This window comes from Mustela putorius, unplaced genomic scaffold (genome assembly GCF_011764305.1).
Source record: "Mustela putorius furo isolate JIRA1106 unplaced genomic scaffold, ASM1176430v1.1 tig00000253_pilon_pilon_pilon, whole genome shotgun sequence".
NCBI lineage: Eukaryota > Metazoa > Chordata > Mammalia > Carnivora > Mustelidae > Mustela > Mustela putorius.
In genome coordinates, this window is record NW_025421329.1 from 6532560 (window position 1) to 6555071 (window position 22512).

The 22512-nt window shown below is 41.6% G+C and overlaps 1 protein-coding gene across 6 annotated transcripts in view; it reads left to right on the forward strand.

The window, feature by feature from the left end:
• CFAP61 (cilia and flagella associated protein 61) overlaps window positions 1–22512 on the forward strand; it is a 285685-nt gene that overhangs the window by 75620 nt on the left and 187553 nt on the right. For all 6 annotated transcript variants that reach the window (XM_013057056.2, XM_004754128.3, XM_004754127.3 and 3 more), the window contains 5 exons: window positions 5060–5151; window positions 11668–11742; window positions 15057–15235; window positions 17071–17110; window positions 19747–19886. In XM_013057056.2, the coding sequence (XP_012912510.1) occupies window positions 5060–5151; window positions 11668–11742; window positions 15057–15235; window positions 17071–17110; window positions 19747–19886 (526 nt within the window). The remainder of the gene's footprint in view (window positions 1–5059; window positions 5152–11667; window positions 11743–15056; window positions 15236–17070; window positions 17111–19746; window positions 19887–22512) is intronic.

The following is a 22512-nucleotide window of genomic DNA, read 5'->3' on the forward strand; positions in this document are numbered from 1 at the left end:
TTCTTTTCTCTCTTTTTTAAAGATTTTTATTTATTTATTTGACAGAGATCACAAGTAGGCAGAGAGGGAGGCAGAGAGAGTAGGGGGGAAGCAGGCTCCCCACTGAGCAGGGAGCCTGATGCAAGGCTCAGTCCCCATGAGCCAAAGGCAGAGGTTTAACCCACTGAACCACACAGATGCCCCAGATCCTGGGATATTTTCTCTTGCCATCTATCATAACTTAGTATTTTCTTGTTCATTTACTCACTTGCTTTGGTTGTGGAAGATCGTCTTGTTCATTGCTGAAATCCCCAGAATGTTAATGTCTAACAGATGGTAGGTGTGAAATACAAATTTTTAAATGAATGAATGAATAAACGAGCACTCACTGTGCTTTGTTCATATGTCTGCTTTAGCACCTTTCACACTGTGAGATAGGGGTGTGTGTGTGTGTGTGTGTGTACTCTGATCACTTGTGAGCATAGAATAAGAGGGGCTACATCTTATTCATTATTTACTTTTGAGTATCTCAGAGTGCTTGCTGCTCTTTGTTCTCCACTGAAGTTTAGTTGAATGAATGATTTAACTTGCACCTCTAGTCTTTCCCCTTCTTAAAATTGCATGACTTAAATTCATTCGGCAGGCTTTTTTGAAATCATCCATGATATGCTAGTAATAAACAAGAATGGCTATTTTGTAGTATTTTGGAGATAGACATTTTCACTTTTATAATTGGACATTTTAAAAATCTTGATTGCATTAGTAACGCATGTAACTGTCCTCCTTTAAAAAATTAAAATAAGGTCCTTAGAGTTGAGTTCCCACTGAACCACATCTAACCCTGATTCTTCCTCTCCTCCCCAGAAAGAGCCATTGTAATAACTTTATTATGTGTCTACCCAGACCAGTTGTTTATACTTTTATGTGAAGTCCATGTATTCATGTATTCATAGATCCATTTTGTGGTAGTGGTTTTTGTTGTTGTTGTTGTTAATATAATGGTGTCTTTGGGAATATGTGATGTTTTGAAATTTACTTCTTAATTCTTTGAGATTTAGTAATGTGGGCACACTGAGATCTAGGACACTCCTTTTACCTTCTGGGCAATATTCCATCATGTGGAATGTGTCACACTTGTCCTTAGATGGACATGAATGTTCTTTCTGTTATTTTGATATTGTAAAAACTGCTGCAGTAAACATCCCAGTGCATGTCTCCTTGGACCCCTTGCCAGGTTCCCCCAGGCTCTGTTCCTGGACTTGTTCTTGCTGGGCTTGGAAATACTCACATGTCACCATGGTTGTGGACAAACCAGTGATCTTCCTCCAGACCTTTTCACAGCTCTCTCATACTCAGTGTCAGCATTTTAAGCTTCTGCCAGTGTGATAGGTATGAAAGGAGATACCGTTTTAATTTTATTTCTCTGAGTATTATTGAGGACGAACACTTTTGTATGTTTATTGGTTGTTTACATTTCCTGGATCTTCATTGCCTTTGCCTAATGGGTTATTTCTCTTTTCTGTAATTAGATTGTTAGTCTATTTTCTGTGTTGCCAATATTTTCTCCATGTATCTAATTTTTTAAAAATTTCCTTTTAGGGCACTTTTGACAGACTTTTTAGGTTTTGATGTGGTTGAATAGGTTTGTTAACTAATTGGAATGAAAATGAAAACTTTAAAAAAGTCTGGCACATATACAAGTAAATAAATAAAAATATTCTGCCCTTTTTCAGATGGATTTTTAAGGAAAAATTTCTTCACCCTCAAGATCATAGAGGTAGTATTCTATAAGTTAAAAAAAAAAACAAAAAACAAAAAAAAACCCTTTAGGCTGTTAACACATTTGCAAGCGGTTTTTGTGTATTATATGAAACAGGGACCCAAATTAATTTTATCCCATATGGTGAGCCAGCACTATTTATTTATTTGTATGGTTTATTTTTTCTCCCCCAATGTGAAATGCCACCTTTAACATGTATCAATAATTTTATAATTGTCTGGCTTTTTTCTGGATTCCGTTCTGTTTTATTACTTGAATAATCCACGGTTCTAGTAACTATGGCTTTATGTCTTAATATTCATTAGGAAATTTAGCCCACTCTTTGTTCCTATTTCTTAAAATATTGTTATTGATTATTTCTTAAAATGTCTTAAAAACTATTCCTGCATATTTACGCTTTTAGAATCAATTTATTTCATTTTGCAAGAAAAAGTCTTGTTGGGAGTTTTGACCTATATTTAAAATAAATGTTAAACCCCAACAGATTGTTTACTCTTATTTATTCCTAAAACCACCAAAATGTATTTGTTAGCTTTTCCTGTGTATTGCTGCAATCAGATAGAGCAGGGCAGACCCAGGTCTTGTGGGACCTGGAGTAGATACAATCTGAGAGCCCTCTTTAAGAAAACAAATGCAAAATTATGAATGCAGTCATAGGTGCTGTGTCTTGGGAGGGGCCTGTACTGGGTTGGGGGAGGTACCATATCTCTAGCATTATTAGCCTCATAGTAAACCCATGCCATGTAAGCAATCTCAAAAACAGAGAAAGTCCTAGCAAATGGTGCCTCTACCCTGACTCGTTTGTAACTTCTAATCTATATAGGTACTGTAAGGAATAAAATAACAATTAAATTTGCAGCCTCAGTCATGTTTTCAGTTGTGTGTTATATAATACCAGTGCCTTGACTTTTCCCTGGAATAGCACCTCACATTTGAGGATCTCAGTACGCACTATGAACATTAACTAATTAAACCTCACAAAACCCTAGAGACATGAGAAAGAAAGATACAGCATCACCTCGCCCAGTTCTGAAATGCAGCCGCCTCTGGGGACCAGCGTGGCAGCTGCTTACTAATAAACTGCAATAACCCCACGACCGTTTAGCCAAGACAATTAGCTGTTGCAGTTGGTAATTGTCTCAAGAACATTAGACTGTCAGTGATGTCAGCAGGATTATCCATTCATTACCAATGAAATCCATTTCTTAAGGTCTCTTACACATTTTTAGTTAAGTTTGTCCTAATTATAAAAGAAATATATGCACAGGGAAGGTGTAGTGTTTTTCTTTTAGTGGCTTTTTTGGGTAGTTCTTCAAATGTAAGACAAAACAGGAAAATCTATGTTAAAAAAATAAAGCAGAACTTAAGAGTAAGGAGTTATTGATAGTTGTTTTGTTGTTGTTGTTGTTTTTTAATTCAAAAATTTTGCTGTTGAGCAAAAACACATCAGTGATGGCAGGAGACAGAAGAACACCTGCCTTTCAATGGTATATTGGCTGGACAGAGAAGTGGGGGAAACGTCTGGGTGCTGGGAATGCTTTAGGTATTTATTTGAGTGATCAGTACGTGGGAACAAATATGTGTAGAAGTCCATGCATTTTTATTGAATACATGTTAGATCAAGAGAGCAAATTAACATTAAAAGCATGTGGCTCTTCTCATCATGAGGACATCAGAAACCCCATATAGCTTTCTGAAAAGTTTTGCAGGAAGCAGGACATATTCAGGAACTAAGACACGATACATTCCCTCAAGCATGTTTCTTCAGGAGAGGAATTCTAGGTCCTTTGCTCCTCTCACCAGACATTTTCTCCCTTTGCCAAAAGAGCTACCCATGACCCAGGGAAGTGATTCTCTCTCCTTGTACCTCCAGCATTACGGACCTCTTCATCTATGCCCATTCCATGTCCCTGGCCATCCAGTTTTTCTCTTAGGATGTCATTCTGTTTCACTTGGCTCCATCTTTGCCAGAAGCAGGCATAGGGCATGCATAATCTGGGAACTTGGGGTGGAGTCTTTGCCCTGGCTGGCCCAGTGGGAGAAGAAGAAGTCCAAAGGATAGGCCAGCTCTGGCCTCTCCACAGCATCTGATTGTGACCATCAGAGAAAAGAAGACGGAGGGACAGGCCTATGCTGGCAGTGTGCAGGGGCAGCCCTTGGGCAAGAGCATCCTCATGTGGGGGCAGCTGTGAACAGTTGTCACCGCTGAGAACCCTCCAGCGGAGCAGGGGACCCAGAAGGAAGAGGTGGGAGAGAGGAGGGAGAGGGAACAGGGAAGTGAAGAGAGACTGATAAGATAGAAGGGGGCTGGGGGGGGGGGCGCCTGGGTGGCTCAGTGGGTTAAGCCTCTGCCTTCGGCTCAGGTCATGATCTCGGGATCCTCGGATCAAACCCCACATCGGGCTCTCTGCTCAGCAGGGAGCCTGCTTCTCCCTCTCTCTCTGCCTGCCTCTGTCTACTTGTGATCTCTTTCTCTCTGTCAAATAAATAAATAAAATATTTTAAAAAAAAAAAAAAGAAGAAGGGGGCTGGGGGCAGAAAGACCCGAAGAAAAATACGAAGGCCCAGAAGGTCGAGAATGCGAACTGAGGAAGGAGGAGAAGGAGGAGGGGGAGAAAGAGCTTTGTGGACCGAAGGGGGAAAGTTTCGTTCCTACTGTAATTATTACTGAAAATTAAAGATGTGAACACTAGCCTGATTATTGCCTTTCCAGAACATAGTAAAACAGTAATGCTCAGCTCCAGTTTCTCTTGCTTAGAAAGTCGAGAAGTAGAAATAACAGTCACTGTCAGATTGCATGCTAGAATATTTTCAAAAGAAGGAAAAGCAGCCCTTGTGCTAACCAAGCTTCAGTGTCCAGAGAGCACTGACATCGTTAATTGTGATCTTTCCCACCTTTGGCCTTTAAATCATTTCAAAGTCTGTGGCCCAGAAAGTTGCTAATCAGTTGTTTGTAGACTTTAAAGGGGGGCTCCTATGAAAGGAACACTGGCTCAGGAGCTGCAGAGGGTGAGAGCTCCCCTGTGGGCCGGGCCAGGCCCCAGCCCATGACTGGCATCATGTTTCCCCCATAACTCTATAGGGGCAGGTATCAATTTGTCTCCATCACATGCCTAAGGGCCCTAACAGGTCAGAATTGGGGTGGGCTCCCCATCTTGTGGTACTGTCCTCTGCTCTGTCGTTCTTCAGATATGCCCCAGGTAAGAAACACACCAGTTTACCATGCTGTCTTCCATGTCCCGCGGCTCTGCAGATGTTTATCATCTATTTTCTGTCCTTATGCCATTCTCTCTCTCAAAGATGCTGAGCTTGGTACTAGCAACCACAGTCCCCCGAAAATAGTTGAGGAGCCACGGGAACCTGTTTCTCCACAGGCCATGGAAGGCACTCAGGTAACAGAGGTCACTCACCCATGCCTGGGGCCCTGGGGCAGGTGTGGGGGCTGCTTGTGTTGTGGGGGGCTGGCTCATGACCGAGTTCTGATGCCTGCTGTAGACTAGTCCTCACTAGTCCTCAGACCGGGGGTACAGCAGGCTTGGAGGGTGTTTATAACAGGGAGGGTGCCCTGGGTGCGTGTTTATAACAGACAGATCAGAGCTGCATCGCTGGCTTCAAGAATACGGGTCAGAATGGAGTTTCATCCCTTCTCCTCCTTTTTTCTCACCGTTCCTGATTCCAGGAGGCTGAGGCAGATAAAACTGCTCATTTAAAGCCAGGTAGACCATCCAGACCTATTGAAGAGCCTTACATGCTGCCCGCATACTCACACGAGGACCTATTTCCCTATTTTCCTTCCTGCCTGATCGGGCTTGGAAGCTAACAAGATGCCCTCCACAGCTTCCTGCACAGCCGCTGGCTTCACTTGTCTCTGCCTGGCCTCAGCAGGAGCCCTGCCACCACCTGCACCTTCCTGTTGCCAAGACTCTGCAGGTGCTGCTGCTGCTGCCCTCACCTAAAGAAGGGGTAAACCTGCAGCAACAGGGGCCACAGTCAGCCGTGTAATAGATTATGTAGGATTTGGCAGACAAGCCAATAGATCCAGTCCTGTGTTCCAGCTCTGCCAACTTCTAACCGCTGATGGGTTTGCAGTAATATGAATGCCCACATTTACTGGGCTCTGGGTTTTCACATGCTCCTGCAGAACCTCAGAGCATGTCTTTTGTGTCCTTAGGAACAAGGCCTCATGTAGGGGGTGGGACAGGAAAACAGGCTCACCTCCAGGCTAATGTTGTTGGCCTGGTCCTACATCTGCGTGTGGCCAGAATCCCAAGATGTGTTTCCCAACACACCTCCTTCAGCTTCTGGTCTGCCTGACTTCTCCACCCAGCTGGGTCCAGAACCCCTCCCTGAGCCCAGGATGGGGGGGGGGGGGAAGGTGCTGAGCCATTGCTTCTTGGAAAAAACAGTGTTCCTCCTTGCCCATAAACTCATGTAAATAAAATCTTGGGAAAAGGAGGATGGAGGGAAGACTTTTATCTCAACACTAGTCCACCTGTCTTGTCCTTCCAGATTTCCACACTGTCTCTATGAAAAATGTATTCTTAAACCCAAACGACAAAAAATTCCAACCTGTAGGTGGTTGGCTATTATATTTCAAGCGCTGATTTAGTCTCTGCATGGAGACTGGGCATGCACAATGGTCAGGCACTATGCTGTGTCGGAGGGTACTCATGAGACCAAAACACAACCCCAGCCTTCAAGAGGTAGTGACTTGCTGTGGGAGAGGAGAGCCTAATTCAGTATGTGGAAAGGAGGATGGGAAGCATCCCAGAGAAGGGGACCTTTTAAAGAAGGTTGTATGACATGGATTAAGTTAAGGGAAATGAAGCTGATGAATGAAGTTAATGAAAAAGAAAAACTTAGTGCTAAGGGCTTCTGCTTTCGGCAAAGGCAGAGTAAGAGAGACTAGATTTATTCTCCTGCTGGAAAAACCAAAAAGTGGCCAAAATGTAAGAGATAGCAGTTTTTAAGACACTGCTTATCAGGTAACCAAGTAGAATGATGGGAGAGATGGGAAACAAGCCAGGCAAGTCCTCCAATTGCCCTGGCTTCTTGCCTTGAGAGAGTTTTAGGCCATGGCATGGGGCAGGAGAACCAAGTGGGAACCCAGTGGACTCCCTGAATTGAGGAGGCAGGTCTGTAAGTCTATGGAGACTAAAGCTGCTAAGGTCTACGGGACAGTATCAGAGAAGAAAGAGCTGCACAGGGAGAGGTATGAGACACCAACAGAGGGTTGTTCTTGAGTATTGAACTGAAGACCAATCATCATGTGAGGAACTAGTGAAGGTCAGGCTAAGGACAGAAAAGGATTCAAGTTCACAGTGCCCAGTGCTTATCCAAAGCTAGAAGCTCTGCCTGTTCCCATCAGCCAGACTGGAGAACCTTAGGGCTCACTGGAGAACCTTAGGGCATTGGAAGAGTGCGCAGAAGAGTTTTGCATCAGTAGTAAGGAATAATTAGCTCTAGAGAGAGCACTGCACCAGTTGTGTCTAACATATCTGTAGAGCAAGAACCAAAAGGATCAAACTGCTCCCAAGTGGCTGAGTTCCAGAACCAAGTTCAAGAATGAGTATAGGAGTACAAAATTAACTAGCACCCAACTAGGTTAAATTATAAGGTTTAGAATCCAAGAAGATATTACCAGGCACTGAAAAAAGCTGAGACTGTATAATGCATAAGATAGGATAACCAGTTGAAACTACCCTAGATCTGAAGCAGATATTAGAATTAGTGGATGAGAACATTGAAACAATTGTTAGAACTACATAAGTTCCAAAGTTCAAAGAGAGACATGAAAGATATAAAAACATCCCAAATAAAACCCCTAACATAAAAACTGCAATTCATGAGATGAAAAATACATGGAAGGATTAACTATAGATTAAACATCACAGAAAAAAAAAGGTTAGTAAACTTGAAATAGAAATGAGAATTAAAACAATAAGAAAGATAGTGTATCAGTGAGCTGTGGGACAATATCAAGTAGCTAATATGTGTGCAGGTGGAGTCTATAAAGAAGAGGAGGGAGAGGTTGGAATGGAAAAAATATTTGAAGAAATGATGCCTATAAAGAAATTCTAAATTTTATGAAAACAGTAATCCCACAGACACAAGCTCAATAAACAGCAAGCACAGGAAACAGGAAGACAACTATACCAAAGCCCATCATAATCAAATAGTGGAAAACCAGTGATAAAGAGAGAATTTTAAAAGAAGCCAGAAAGGGGGAAAAGGCAAGCTGGGAACAGAGGAATAAAGATCATAGTTGCAGCAGATTTCTCATTGGAAACAATGTAAGCAGTAAGACAGTGCAGTTGCATCTTTAAAGACCTGGAAGAAGATAAACTATCAACCTATAATTTTATACCCATTGAGTGTCTTGCAAAAATGAGAGTAAAATTTTAATCTGCACACAAAAGGTGAACAAATTCATTACCAGTGGACACATACTACAAGAAATGTTGGAATCCTTCAGGCAGAAGAGAAACAATACCAGATGGAACTGTGGATCTACACAGAGGAATGAGGAATGGTGGCAGGATGGGTACACGTGTAAGATTTTGTTTTTATTATTTATATCTCTTTAAAAGATAGTTGATTGCTTAAATAAAATAAAAACAACATAGTATGGGGCTTCTGGAAAATTTTAAAATGAAATGTATGACAAGAACAGTATAAAAACCAGGAGGGGAAAAATGTAAATATACTACTTGAGGTCTCTTCTGCCATACCTGATGTGGTATAGTATAACCTGAAGATAGATGTGATAAGGGGCACCTGGGTGGCTCAGTGGGTTAAAGCCTCTGTCTTTGGCTCAGGTCATGAACCCAGGGTCTTGGGATCGAGCCCCACATCAGGGTCTCTGCTCAGCAGGGAGCCTGCTTCCCCTCCTCTCTTTCTGCCTGCCTCTCTGCCTACTTGCGATCTCTGTCAAATAAATAAATAAAATATTTTTAAAAAAAGATAGATGTGATAAGTTAAAGATGTAATCATAAACCCTAAAAAATATTGAAGTTACAAATCAAATACAGAGAGTTATACTTAATAAAAATACAGGAGAGAGAAAGTGGAACCATAAAAATATACAACTGGGATACCTGGCTGGCTCAGTTGGTAGAGTGTGTGACTCTTGATCTCAGGGTTGTGAGTTCAAGACCCATGTTGGGTATAGAGATCACTTAAAAATAAAATCTTTTATGAAATATATATATATATAAATAATCCAAAAGAAGGCAAAAAGATGTAAAAAGGGTTTAAAGAGCAGAGGGACAAATATAAAACCAATAGCAGAATGGCAGACTTAAACCTAACAATATTGATAATTACATTAAATGTAATGTACATTGAATGTCCCAAAGATTATATAAGATTGGATGAAAATGCAAGACTCAATTATATGCAAACAACAAAAAATGCATTGTTTTAAAAAAAGATTTTATTTTTTATTTAAGAGAGAGAGAGAAAGAGAAAGCACAAGCAGGGGGAGGGGCAGAGGGAGAGGAAGAGGGAGAAGCAGACTCCTTAATGAAGTGTGTAGGCTGACTTGAGGCTTGTTCCCAGCACCCTGAGATTATGACCCAAACCAAAGTCAGATACTTAACCAACTGAGCCACCCAGGGACCCAAAAAATGAACTTTAAATACAAAGATACAATAGGTTCAAATTAAAAAGATACAGCATGTTAACACTAATGAAAAGAAAGCTGGAGTAGCTTTATTAATTTCAGACATAGTGGATTTCAGAACAAAGAATATTACCAGAAGTAACAAAATCAAGAGAATGTAACATCCTAAATATTTATGCATCTAATAGAATTCTAAAACACATGAAGCAAAAACTGATAAAACAAACAAATAAATGACTCTACTTGGAGATTTCAATATCCTCCCTTAATAATTGGTGGAACAAGTAGAAAATCCGTAAGAATATAGATTTTAAGAACACTATCAACAATGTTGACCTAATTGACACTCAATAGAACACTCTACCCCCCAAATGACAGAATATATATACTTCTTCTGTGCACATGGAGCATTTACCAAGGTATACCATTTTCTGGGCCACAAGATAAATCTAAATAAAGTTAAAAGAACTTAAGTCATCTAAAGTATGTCTTCTCACAACAAAGACATTACAAGAAGATGAAATTCCAGGTTAATAGCTCTCATGAACATTAATGGAAAAATCCTCAAAAAAACCCTGAGTAATCTGAATTAATACATAAAAAGGACAGTACATCATGACAAAGTAGGGTTTATGCTGGGAATGCAAGGTTAGTTTAACATAAAAAATCAGGGGCGCCTGGGTGGCTCAGTCAGCTAAACATAGTAACTCTTGATCTCAGGGTCATGGGTTTAAGCCTTTCCCTGGGCTCCACGCTCTGCATGGAACCTATTAAAAAAAAAAAAAAAGTGTAATTCACCATATTAACAAGATAAAAGATCACCTAATGTTTCTCTCAAAAATACAGGAAAGGCATTTGAAAATTCAACATTAATTCCTCATTAAAACTCTCAGAAAATTAGGAATCAGAAAGAACTTCTTCAATTTTTTAGAGCTATTTTTGAAAACGCTGTAGCTAACATCATACTTAATGATAGAAGACTAAATGCTTTCCCACCATGGTCAGAAGCAATGCAAGAATGTCTGCTTTCACTTCTTCTATTTAAATTACACTGGAAGTTCAAGCCAGCACGACAAGACAACAGGAGTAAAAGGCATCCAGATTGGAAAGGAAGAATTAAAACTGTCCTTTATTTGCGGGTATAACATAGTCATCTAGAATCTACAAAACAGCTACTAGAACTAGTAAATAATTTAGCCTCTTGCTCGATATATACAAAAATTAACATGCAAAGTTCAATTTTATTTCCATGTAATAACAATTAACAACCAGAAATGGAAATAAATGCCATTTACACTAGTATAAATATACAAAATATGAAGAGATACGCCTGACAAAAGATGTTCAAGACTTGTATGCTGAAAACCACAAAATGTTTCTGAGATAAATGAAATAGGACCTAAATAAATGGAGAGAGATCCCATGCTCCTGGTTTTGAAGACTGGATATTGTCAAGGTGTCAGATCTTCCTCAATTGGTCAATGCATTCTCAGTCGAAATTTCAGGAGGAATTTTTCTAGAAACTGAAAAATTGCTTCCAAAATTCATATGGAAAATGGAAAGGACCTTGAATAACTGAAGCAGCTTTGGAACAGAACAGTTGTTGGACTAATACTACTGATTGCAAGGTTTGCTATATAGTTCCTGTCATTAAGCCCCTGTGATAACAATGCCAAGGGCAACAGACAGATTAATGGAACAGAATAGAAGACCCAGAAATAGACTCAGCCTATAATCTATAGTGACAAAAGGCAGACAACCGTTTGCGTGTGGTTGACCAAGTGGAACGGGGCAGGGAAGGGAGGGGTACTAGAAACACAGAAGCTTTGGGAAGTGATGTATATGCTCATTATTTTTATTGTGGTGATATTTTTACAGAGGCAGACATAGGTTAAAACTTTTCAAAAGGTATACTTCAAATATATACAGTTTATTGTCAATTATACCTCAATAAAGCAACTGGAAAAAAGACTGAGTGCAGCTTTCAAGTTATACAGAAGACTAAGAATAATGAAGTAATAACTAACATCTACAGGGAACTAGGAGGAACCAACAGTGTGCTAGCATCGCTCTATCTATCTGTCCTTATTTTATTCTCCTAACAACCTGGTCAGGTAGGTGCTGCTTTTAGCCCCTTTTTACAGATGAAGCTGTGGAGACTCCATGACTATCCCAAGCCAGTAAGCTGTGGAGGCAGGATCTGAACCCAAGGCAGTTGGTTCCAGAGCTGGGGCTCTGAACCACTCTAGGTGTTGATGAAATATCTTGCCTTTGTGATCCACAGGGGAGAATCACAGAAGAAGCCACAGCTGAGGAACTTTTGTCAGCAGTCCACAGCGGAAACAGTAGTGAAATGGAGGTAGGACTCGAGCACCGGCTGGTTGGCCCCACAAGGGTCACTATTCATTGAGTGTTGGTGGGCTTGCTCCTCTTCCAGGCCTCCCTGCCTCTCTCTACTAGCTCAGAGCTGCCACTTTTTTTTAGCACTGATTCCCCAAAGCCTCCCTCAGTGAAGTGTTCCTCCACCAAGATATCCTTTGTTCTGTATCCTTTGTACAGCTTGGTCCTACTGTTAGAGATTCAGGCCAAGGGGTGGTAGAATCTTCTGCCAGCTGACACCTGTGGCCCACTTCTTCATCCTTTGCTGGCTTCCTTCTCCTTGCCCACACCTTCCTTTGTTGAACCTCCTTGGCCCTCTCTGGTGGGGTGTGTCCTCTGTTTCCTGCTAGAAACTCAAGGATTCAGGTCGTTTGGCTGGGCTCTGTAGACCCTGCTCGGGATTTCAAATTTTTCCTAAGGAGCAGACGAGGGCTTTGAAAGTTGTAAGTGGGAGATTCACATGATGAGACACTCTCATGCCCCAGTGGTGAGCCCAGTTCTGAGCTTTCAGTGGGTTCCCTGGTGCCTCTTCTGGGCTTGTGAGCCAACCTGAGAAGTCTGGAGAGCCCTTGACCAAACACGAAGTCAGGTCATCTCCACGGAGGACCACATTAATGGAGCACTAATCTCAAACATCGGAATTCTGAGAGAGGGCCAGATTTTGGTACCCCTTTCTTCTCCAGATTCTGAGCCATTAGGAAGTCTACATGGAAGTCAGCTGGGGGTAAAGGTGCCACTTGATGTTGGCCAAAACTGAACTGGGGGGAAAATGTTGGCCTTGTAACAAGTGTATTTCCTAGTTCCCCACCACTGAATTCAGTGTACACACCTGGCTGGAGGCGTCTTCACTGTTGGAGAGGGGTGTGCCCTGCTAGGCAGAGTGTGTGGAGGTCAGGGGAACTCATGCAGTCAGGAGCCAGATATGCTGCTAGGAATAGAGTGCATCAGGCAGGCAGGGGTCCATTTTCTGAATCTCACTTTAGCACCTGCCATGGGACCCCACCCATGTCTTTCTGGCACTGGTCATTCCTCAGTACCCGAGGATGGGAACTTCAGGTGCCTGGTTTTCTCCTGGCGCCGTGCCTGTAAGCAGGTCAGAATCTTTGGGGAACAGCCATCAGATAATGACTGAACATAGTTGGAGAAGCAGTACCTCAGTTTCTTTGCCTCTTAGGTGAGACAGCTCTGAGATGTATTCTCCAGGGTCTCCCGGGATCTCAGCAGGATCGAGCGGGACACTCTGCTTTGCTGTCCTTTCTTTCCTTGCCTCCTTTCCCCACTCTCCCTGCAGAATTTCCTCTCATCCCTCCTTAGATAAACTTAGCTCAGAGTTTGCTTCTGGGGACACCCACACCAGGGCACTGACTCCTCAGGCCCTGGGGAGGAGAGAAGGAGGCATGAAGCAGAGGGTGAGGCATGCTATACTTGTAAGAGGTCGCTATTCCTGTAGGACCCCAAACCAGAATGTGGATGTGGAGGAGGGGACAGGACGGTCCCTGCTGCATTAGACATACTGAACCCCCAGAGGGCCCCTGGGTCAACAAGGTAGATTGATGTCCTATGTTTATCTCCTCTCCCTTCTGGAAAAAAAGCCACAGAAATGACAGTAAAGCAATAAGAAGGGGGGGCACAAATCCACAAAGACAACACGACTAGGAGAGAAGATATTGGACAGTGAGCCCTTTCAAAATGTTGAGAATGAAGAAAATCAATGGAGGAGTTTACACTGGCTTAGCACAGTGGAGAAAGCCTTTTCCTCCTGTGTCCACAAAAGGCCTGGGACTTCTGGAAGGAAGGGTAAAGACTGGGCTGAAGTGAGGGGTCTGACAGACTGCTAGCAGACAGCTCCTGGCCCGTCCACCATGCTCAAGTGAAGTAACTAAATGACCATTCTCTAGATAGATGGATGGAAACAGCTCCAAATTCAGGTTTAGGCTGCACTGTGTGAGGCTGTGTAATGGAGGAGAACAGAACAGACGGGAAAGTGGAACTCTCCATGTCAAAGGTAGAAACCCTGTCCTCTCCTGCTATCATGTTCTCTGAATGCCAGAAGCCAGGTCTTTGTAGAAGTTTTTCTTATCACGGTGGTAACAAATTACCATGAATGTAGTGGCTTAAAACAAGATAAATTTATTATTATATAGTTCTGGAGGTCAGAAACCCCAAACGAGTGCTAAGATCCATGTGCAGGCAGGACTCTGTTCCTTCTGAGGCTCTGGGGAGAATCACTCCCTTGCCTTTGCCAGCTTCTAGAAGCTACTTGCATTCCTTGACATGTGATACCCTCATCTTCAAAGCTGGTAGCATCTTCCAGTCTCTTAACTCTGTCCTTCCTGCCTTCTTTTAAAATAAGGACCCTTCTGCTTATATGGGGCCCACCTAGATAACCCACGATAATCTCCGTGTTAGAATCTTGTGTTAAAATCTTCACTTGTGTTAAAGTTAAAATCTTGTAAAATCTTCACTTAATGACCTCTGCAAAGTCCCTGTTGCTCTGTAAAATGCACAGGTTCCAGGGATTGGGCCATATATAGTTTGGGGGGCCACTGTTCTGCCTATCACAGTCTCCAAAAGATTGAGCACATATTCAGAAACATGGGAGTAAATGCCAAAGAAATGAGAAAGCTGAAAGGGCTAGCCAATAGGAAGAGGGATCAGCAGGACAGGGGACTCCTGATTTTCTTTATAAGGTTTTAGTGCTGATACTATTTTAATATTGGATGCATTACTTTGATTTAAAAGAACTCTGAGAAGGATCTCAGTATGAATCATTTTCCTCTAACTGAGCTGGAATACCTTCTTAGACACCCCTAAAATGAGACTGGAAGGTCTAATGCCAACTTCCCAGACGGTTCCTGCCGGTTGGACCTCTCTGGGCTCCACCTCATCACCAAATCACCCAAACAGTCCCAAGATTCAAAAATTCTTATAGCACAAAATCACAGTGAAAATGTTTGGGGAGACAGGTGTTTTGCTTACAGAATTGAGAGGTATATAACCCTACCACACCCAGTGTTATAGTTGAAATGTGGATCCAATGGGAAAGACCAGTGGAAACCATTCCTTTCCTGACCTTCACACGAGGACGTCTTTCAATCCCAATATGAATCTTGAATATCTCTTTAGGAACATCTCATTGAAACTAGGCCTGGCTCAGGATGATTTGTTTCAGGTGAGACTGTCACATCCGGCCTAGGGAGACCAGGTAATGTAGACACGATGCCACCATGAGCCCATTAAATTGCAGAAAATGAATAGGATTCCTGCTTGGTCCCTCTTGTCTCCATGCTGTAGGACATAGAAAACCTCAGCCAGCAGTCCACTGTGTGTGATACAGATGGCCATGTCAGCTGTCTGAGCTTGGCATCCATTTCACTGCCCAAGGAGACCAGCAACTTCCGCCCCATCTACAAGGGAGCCTCAACTGCTTTTTGTATTCAGCTCTTTTGTATCGAGGAGAAATATGAAGCAAGGCAAGTACTGATCCCGGGTTGTCTGTTATATAGTAAGACTTTTCTTAAGGCAGTGGTGGCCTCACATTTTATTTGTATGGAGCCTGTGGTTTCCAAATGTGGCATCACATCCTAATTCCCTTGGTTTTTGTTTGTTGGTTGGTTGGTTTGCTTGCTTTGTGTTTTGTTTTTGTTTTTTTCTTTTTTAAGTCCAGATTTCTGGGCCCAAGTCCCTGAGGTTTCAGTCCATAAAATTTGAGCAAGGACCACAGAATCAGACTGCCCAGGTTTTGCCTCACCTGTCTAACAACAGTTGGGGATCTGGACAATCATCACTTATGTAACCACTGGCTGCTCTCCATTCTTTAAAGTTTGCATTGGCGGGAGGGGGAAGGCTTTGGATTTAGGTGGTTGCTTGTCTGGAGTCTTTTGGTTGCAAGTATCAGAAAATCCGACCCAAATGGGCTTTTAAAAAATGGAATAATTGCTTCATATCACAAAGGTTAAGTCTACTGGTGGGATTGATTTTTAATGTGGCTTGATTCAAGATGAGCCCATCAAGTTCCAATTTTCTCTCTCTGCCTCCTGCCTTTGGTTCTCTGCTGCTGGCCCCATTCTCAGAGCAGTGTCACTTCTTGGGACCAAAGAAAGGGGCAGTGGGCTGAGGCTTTGTACCAGAAGCTAGTGCAGATGACTTTGAGCCTGGCTTTCTAGTTAAAGCCCCATCGGACCTGATCAGTCTGGGCTCATTCCTGAGCTGATGGATGGGGCCAGGCCAGGACTTGATGACAGTTTAGTCCTTTGCCTCATGTTTCCCTCCCTCACTACCACCTGCAAATGTGGGGCTGGAGCCTTACACACATGTAATCTGAGGGTGCCTAGTAGGACACTGAACAGCATTCCAGGAGAGCTGCTAGAAGGAGGAGGCATGGTGCCAGACAAAGCCTGGGTGCCCACCAGACCACTCAGTCACCCCACTTCCTATCCCTGTGTGTTCAGTACTTCTGCTGTCTGTAGTCTAGAATGGACCTTTGACCTTGATGCCCAGATTCCACATCTCCTTTAGAATTCCCACTGACTCCACCATTTTATTGCACAGAACAATCTGGAAGAAGAAAAGGTCGGCCCATTTTGATAGACCAGAAGGTTCAGGGTATCCTTTGGATGACCAAGAGTGCTGCTAGACATTTCCTTCTTAGAGAATGTGTTTAAACATACTTCCAGTCTCTCAATCTCACTTAAAATGTTTTACTTGTACTTTTTTCCTTTTAAGTTTTCATATTCTTTGGAAATCTTAGAAGTTGAAAAGGGATGTCTTTATTTTACTTGCATGGTAGACATCTAAAAAGCCTATAAGCCCTTCTAGACTTGTTGTGTATATTTATTTTTCCCTGTGCATTCAGATATGGTTGTGCTTAGAATGTGACTTTTGAATTTTCAGACAGCAACTTGATGAACCATTATGGTTTACCTGTGAGTATAGAACCACAGGTGGTAAGAAAATCTTTTGCATGTAAAAGAGAAAAAGATCAGAATTGCTATAATAAACCCACATCTCTCTGACAGCTCTAACAAAAAAGGGAGAGATTATTTCACAGAATGACTGTTGAACCTCTTTGAATGCACAGGTTATTAATTATTATAGTAAATGTGTTTAGCTATAGAAAAATATTTTACTACTGAAATATGAAGCTTATGATTTTCTGCAAGTTGATTAATGTTCAGCTAGACACAAATTCTGACTAGTGGTTGGCTATCACTGCCTGACAGGAAGAGAGCCATAAATCTTTTTTAAATATATACTGATACTGCTTTTGCTTGTGGGTCAGTGACAACGCTTACTGTCTTGTTTACAGGTCACTGGACTTTATGAATTTTGTTTTCAGTCTCTTCCCTGTAAGTACATGCTGAATTTTGAGTAATATAATTGGTTTTGCAAGCTAGAAAATTTATAGAAAAGCAAAATGCCATATTCACTGTCCAAACATGTACATCGCCATGAATGTTAAGGTTTGAATTGCTTTCGTTTTCTGAAAATAAGGTTGAATGACATATCATGAACTCTTCAAAATATTGATGTTTCTGTTCCCTTTAAATGTCCAATTTCTTTTAAGGATAGCTTTAACGGTGTTTTGTTAGAATCAGATCATTAATAGAATGCTGCAAGTACATGAAAATGTCAGAAACGACACAAAAGTGTATTAGACTGCCATATTACTTTATAGTTTACAGTGGCTCAGAGAATTCTGAAATCATTAGATTGCATTTCTGAGAGTAGGGCAAGTAGGAATTTGTGACCGATGTTTTGGTGGGCGTTGCCCGACACAGTGTCTGACATGGAAGAGGCACTCAACCCACTATGACAGGTTTGGCGAATGGGCCAGGCAAACAGACCAGTGCAGACAACATACTCCGTTCCTGTCCTCTGCCTCCATTTTTGATTCACTGTTGTCGAGGGGTGGAGATTCTAATCAACTTCTCACTTTATTGGAGGGAAGAAAGTGGAGAAGGAAGATGATTGAGGAAAAAATGGATTTTTACAAAGATGTTTTTCCTCCTTCACCTATCAGTTAAGTCAATAACTAGATTTCTTCACTTTGTTAATTACAAACAAAATACCTATTGTCTTATTTTTCCTGATACTCTTTCTACTGAGGCAAAAAACAAATATGGTTTAATAATGTTTCCTGAAGCCTATGTGATTATAGGTTGTATTTCCTCATTTTGTTAATATAATGAAGGCTTGTAGTAATGATCTCCATTGTTCTCGTAACTTTTGGGGATTAATTTTTAAGGCATTTTGAAGCTCATAAAGCAATGTAGATTATCCTAAGGTAGGATTTACAAAGCCAATTTCCCTCAGAGATGCCCCAAAGTAATTTTCCTGCATTTAAATTCACTCCTACTTTGAAGTCCAAATAAAGGCAGAGCTCCAGCATTACAAAAGCAATGCTGGCTTTAAAAAGGCAAAAGACACTTTTACAGTTTAATTCTGTTGTCTTTCAGACTATGTGGAAATAGGAAGAAAATACTTCTATTGTGCATCCTTAAATCCTTCAAATCAAGTCAAAGCAGTTCATTGTAGTCTCCTCCTCCCAGAGAAGTCCGCTGAGAGTTGGCACCCATTCCTTACTTTCAGCTTGAGTTTTTCAACAATTTGACTTTCAAGTTCCCCAAAAGGAACTGTGTTATTTTGCTAGAAAGAAGGAAGATAAGGTCAAACAATGATTCACTCCTTTGGTTTGCACTAACATCCCCAGGGTTTTGGATTAGCACAAGTAATGCCTTCACAGGGTTCAGGAGGAGGCGAGATCCCAAAGGGACAAATTAGCTCTGGGAAGAGCAAGCTACTCCTGCAGGCACCTGGCAGAGGGTCAAGTGGGTTGTGTGGAACACAGATGGTCTAGGGCAGCTCTGTCTGATAGACAACAAATTCTAGCCAAATAAGTAATCTAACTATTCTAGCAGCCACATTAAAATAAATAAATAAACAAAACAAAAAAGACACAGGTGAATTCGATTTTAATACTATATGTTATTTAACTGAATATGCCCCCAATTTAATCATTTTCGCCTGTAATCAGCATGAAAAGCTATTGAGATATTTTACGGTCTTTTCCCCAGTGTTTGAAATCTGAAATATATTATTACACCTGTAGCACATTTCAATGAAAACACCACGTTTTTATCAGAAATACTTGATCTGTGCTTAGATTTCATAAAATTTACAGTTGAATAAGTAGATTCATAAACCCAAGTTGTCCTAACATAAAACTTTCCCAACAGCTGAGTATCAGTTTTTTAATTTAAATTTTAAATTAAGGAAAATGAAATAAAATTAAAAACTCAGTTCCCAGTCACACTAGCTACATTCCCCAAAACCACTGTCCAGACATGGCGGCTGGTTCCCATACTGGGCAGTGCAGATCTCAGGGATAAGTGGCAGCTCTGAGGACATCTGGTTCCTCCTACGCCTGCTAACTAAACACACTTCCCAGGTTAAACACATCCTTAGCTCTGTTCGCCTAAATGGGATCATGTCATGATAAAATACAGATGTCCATTCATGTATAATACAAGATTTTAAAAAAGAAAAGTCCAGGATCACCACCCTCTCATCTTAGAGGAGGGAACCAGGCTAGTGCTCTATCACTTAGCCAGCCTGGAGACTTCGCTATGATACCCGTGCTGCTTCACTTCCTCCAGGGTGCAAGTGAATTTGCCAGCACAAAGAACCTTACTTTCAAAACTGACTTCCACAGAAGGGCTATGCGAATGGGTCCCATGGTTTACAATGTTCATTCATGTAGGTTTTAGCAGGACTTGCAGAGATTTTCTCAATGTGCTTATAGTTCCTTATCCTCTTGAATTTCATATGATTACTTTCCAAATTACAGGAAAGTTGAACTTGAATACCCTGTACTTTACACATTTTACCCCCTATTTTCTATAGTGTTTGGCAGCAGGAATTTGTTTAGTGATGAATGGTTTCCAATTCTCTCCCTGTGTGTCCTGGTCGCCAATCACATTAGGACAAGAACTTCTGCATCATTTCCCTGCCGCACCTCACGCCTGAGTTTGCCCTCATTCAGAACTTCGTGAAGATTGTCCCCTTCAACAACTGTACGCTGGAGCAGGATCTCTATGTCTTCCATCGGGCTGGACTGCTCAAGTAAGTGAACGCACCTTCGGACAAAAGACAATCCATGAAATTAAGCAAAGAGAATGGAACAAGGAGCTTGCTGCCATTTGAACTTAATGGTTTCTTTCAAAAATTGTTTTTTAATTGGTGGAGAGCTTGATCAAGTGATTTTAACTTTGGGTTAGGGAAAAAGTCATATTAAAAAGTTATCTGTCCAGTCAGATATTTTATTGTCAATAAAAGACCATACGATACCAAAATAGAAAAACTGACTTTAAAAAAAAAAAAAAAAAAAGGCCAGATGATTTGCATATAAAGAAAAACAAACAAAAAATAATGGATATTTAAAATCTTCAAACATATTCACCAGGGAAATGGAAACCCAGACAAGAAGAGATATCATTTTTTATCATATTGGTAAGATCTAAAATAGAGAAGCATTCAGTTCCTTTTTTTTTTTTAAGATTTTATTTATTCATTTGACACACAGAGAGAGATCACAAGTAGGCAAAGAGGCAGGCAGAGAGAGAGAGGGAGATGCAGGTTCCCTGCTAAGCAGAGAGCCCGATGTGGGACTCCATCCCAGGACCCTGAGATCATGACCTGAGCTGAAGGCAGAGGCTTAACCCACTGAGCCATCCAGGCACCCTGGAGATGATTTTTTTTTTTAAGTTTTTTTTCTTAATTTTTAAAATTTATTTTCAATGTAACAGTATTCATTGTTTTTGCACCACACCCAGTGCTCCATGCAATCCGAGCCCTCTCCAATACCCACCACCTGGTTCCCCCAACCTCCCACCGCCCCCACCCAAGCATTCAGTTCTAATGAAACAATGTGGCAGTGGTCAGAATGTAGTTGACAAGAAATTTCCAAGGGCAGTTTGGCCAGAATGCTGTAGTGGTTCATATCCGTCAACTCTTTAATTCCACTCCTAGAAATATATCCTAAAAACTGGTTGTAGAGATGCAAAGAAAAATTTATATATAAGGACTAAAGATATTGGAAATACTCTAAATGTCCAAAAGTAGAAGAATGTTTAAATACTATATCGTAACTGTATGAAGGAATTATAACTCTGTTGCAATTCATTTAAAGAACATTTAATGAATGGAAAATGCTCAGAATGTAACGCTAGGCTCATACCATTATATAAAACAGCATTTAAACATGACCTAAATTTCTAAAGAAAGACAAAACATGACTAAACTAGAGTAAGGGGGGACATGAAGTTGTACTACTATGCTATGCCACCTGACTCCTCTTGTTCAGAACTAAAGAACTCACTTTCTAACTGTGAACAGTTTGAAGCTGGGTCCCACTTGAAAGAGATCACCCTGGACTGAAGAGAAGGGCTTTGCCCAAGTTTGTACCTCCCAAAGAACAGCCTGCATCCAGTGACTAGTTTTGCATGTGGGAGGTTGGGGGGAGGAGATGCAGTATGAAAGGCCAGAGACTCCCTCAAAGGAGGGACAACTCTGAAGGGTCTTCCCAGAACTCCCAGCGGGATCTGTCGGGTGTTTGTTGTTTGTTGTGACCCTACTGCTTGCAGTCTTTCTCCCTCTGCCCTGTCCTGCTTCTGTCAGCTCTTTCAGACCCTCAGAGGGGGAGGGTCCTAAGAGCTCACCCCCAAAATCCCGGCCTGTAGAGTACTGTGTGAGGCTGCCTCCCAGAGAGCCTGGCCTGCAACACTAGAGGGGGTCACCGGCTGCCCCGGGTGGTAGTAGGAGCATCCGGGATGATTTTTAATTCCCTTCTTTACATTGCCTAAAATTTGGAATTCTATACCCAGCTTGAGTACTGCCTAGGATTCTTGTGCTGACAAGTAGCAGAAACCCATCCAATTGGCTTAAGTAACTGGAGAATTTATTACCACACAGAGTCAAGTGAAGAATCCAGTCAAGTGAAGAATCCATCCATCCAACCAATGGCTTCACAGAGGGTTTAGTTAGCCCTATTTGATCTGCCTCTTCCAGGTTGACCCTTCTTAGCCCAGTGCTTCCTCTGTAGTTGCAGAATGGGTGAGGTAGTTTTAGACACTTTAACTCAGTCCAATGGGAAAAGAGGGGTGGGTAGGCTTCTTTTCAGAAGCCCCAACACAAAAGTCTATTTGCCTCTCATTGGCTCGGATTGTGTTCTATGCTGACCCATCACTGGGCCAAAGGCTGCTGTCTGGCATCACTTAGGTGCGTTCCCAGAGCTCAAGAGTTAGAGGTGTGCATTGCCAGACACCAGTCTGGGGGCATCACTGAAGAAACGGGCAGTTGAGCTACTCCCCACAGCTCTGTTTCAGGACAGGACCACCTTGATCAATAGAAAATAAACAGTATATGTGTGATAGAAATAATATCAATACTTCGCATTTCCTGTAATTTACCTTTTTCAAGCTACTGTCATATATATGTAGTCTTATTCTTATAAGATATTATAGAGTTCATCAAACTGTGCGTTTAAAATGCAAGCATTTTATAGAATATAGATGAGACCTTAGTAAAGTTGCTGCAAAATCTTATGACAAAGGGGTTGGAAGAGTAGTTCTAGAGAGCTTTCTCTATAACTGATGTATTAGCCTTTTAAGTGAAACTTGGAGAAACATCCTAAATGGTATCTTTATGTTTGGGGGCTGCCTAAATGAGTTTTGGCATCTTCACTCAGCAC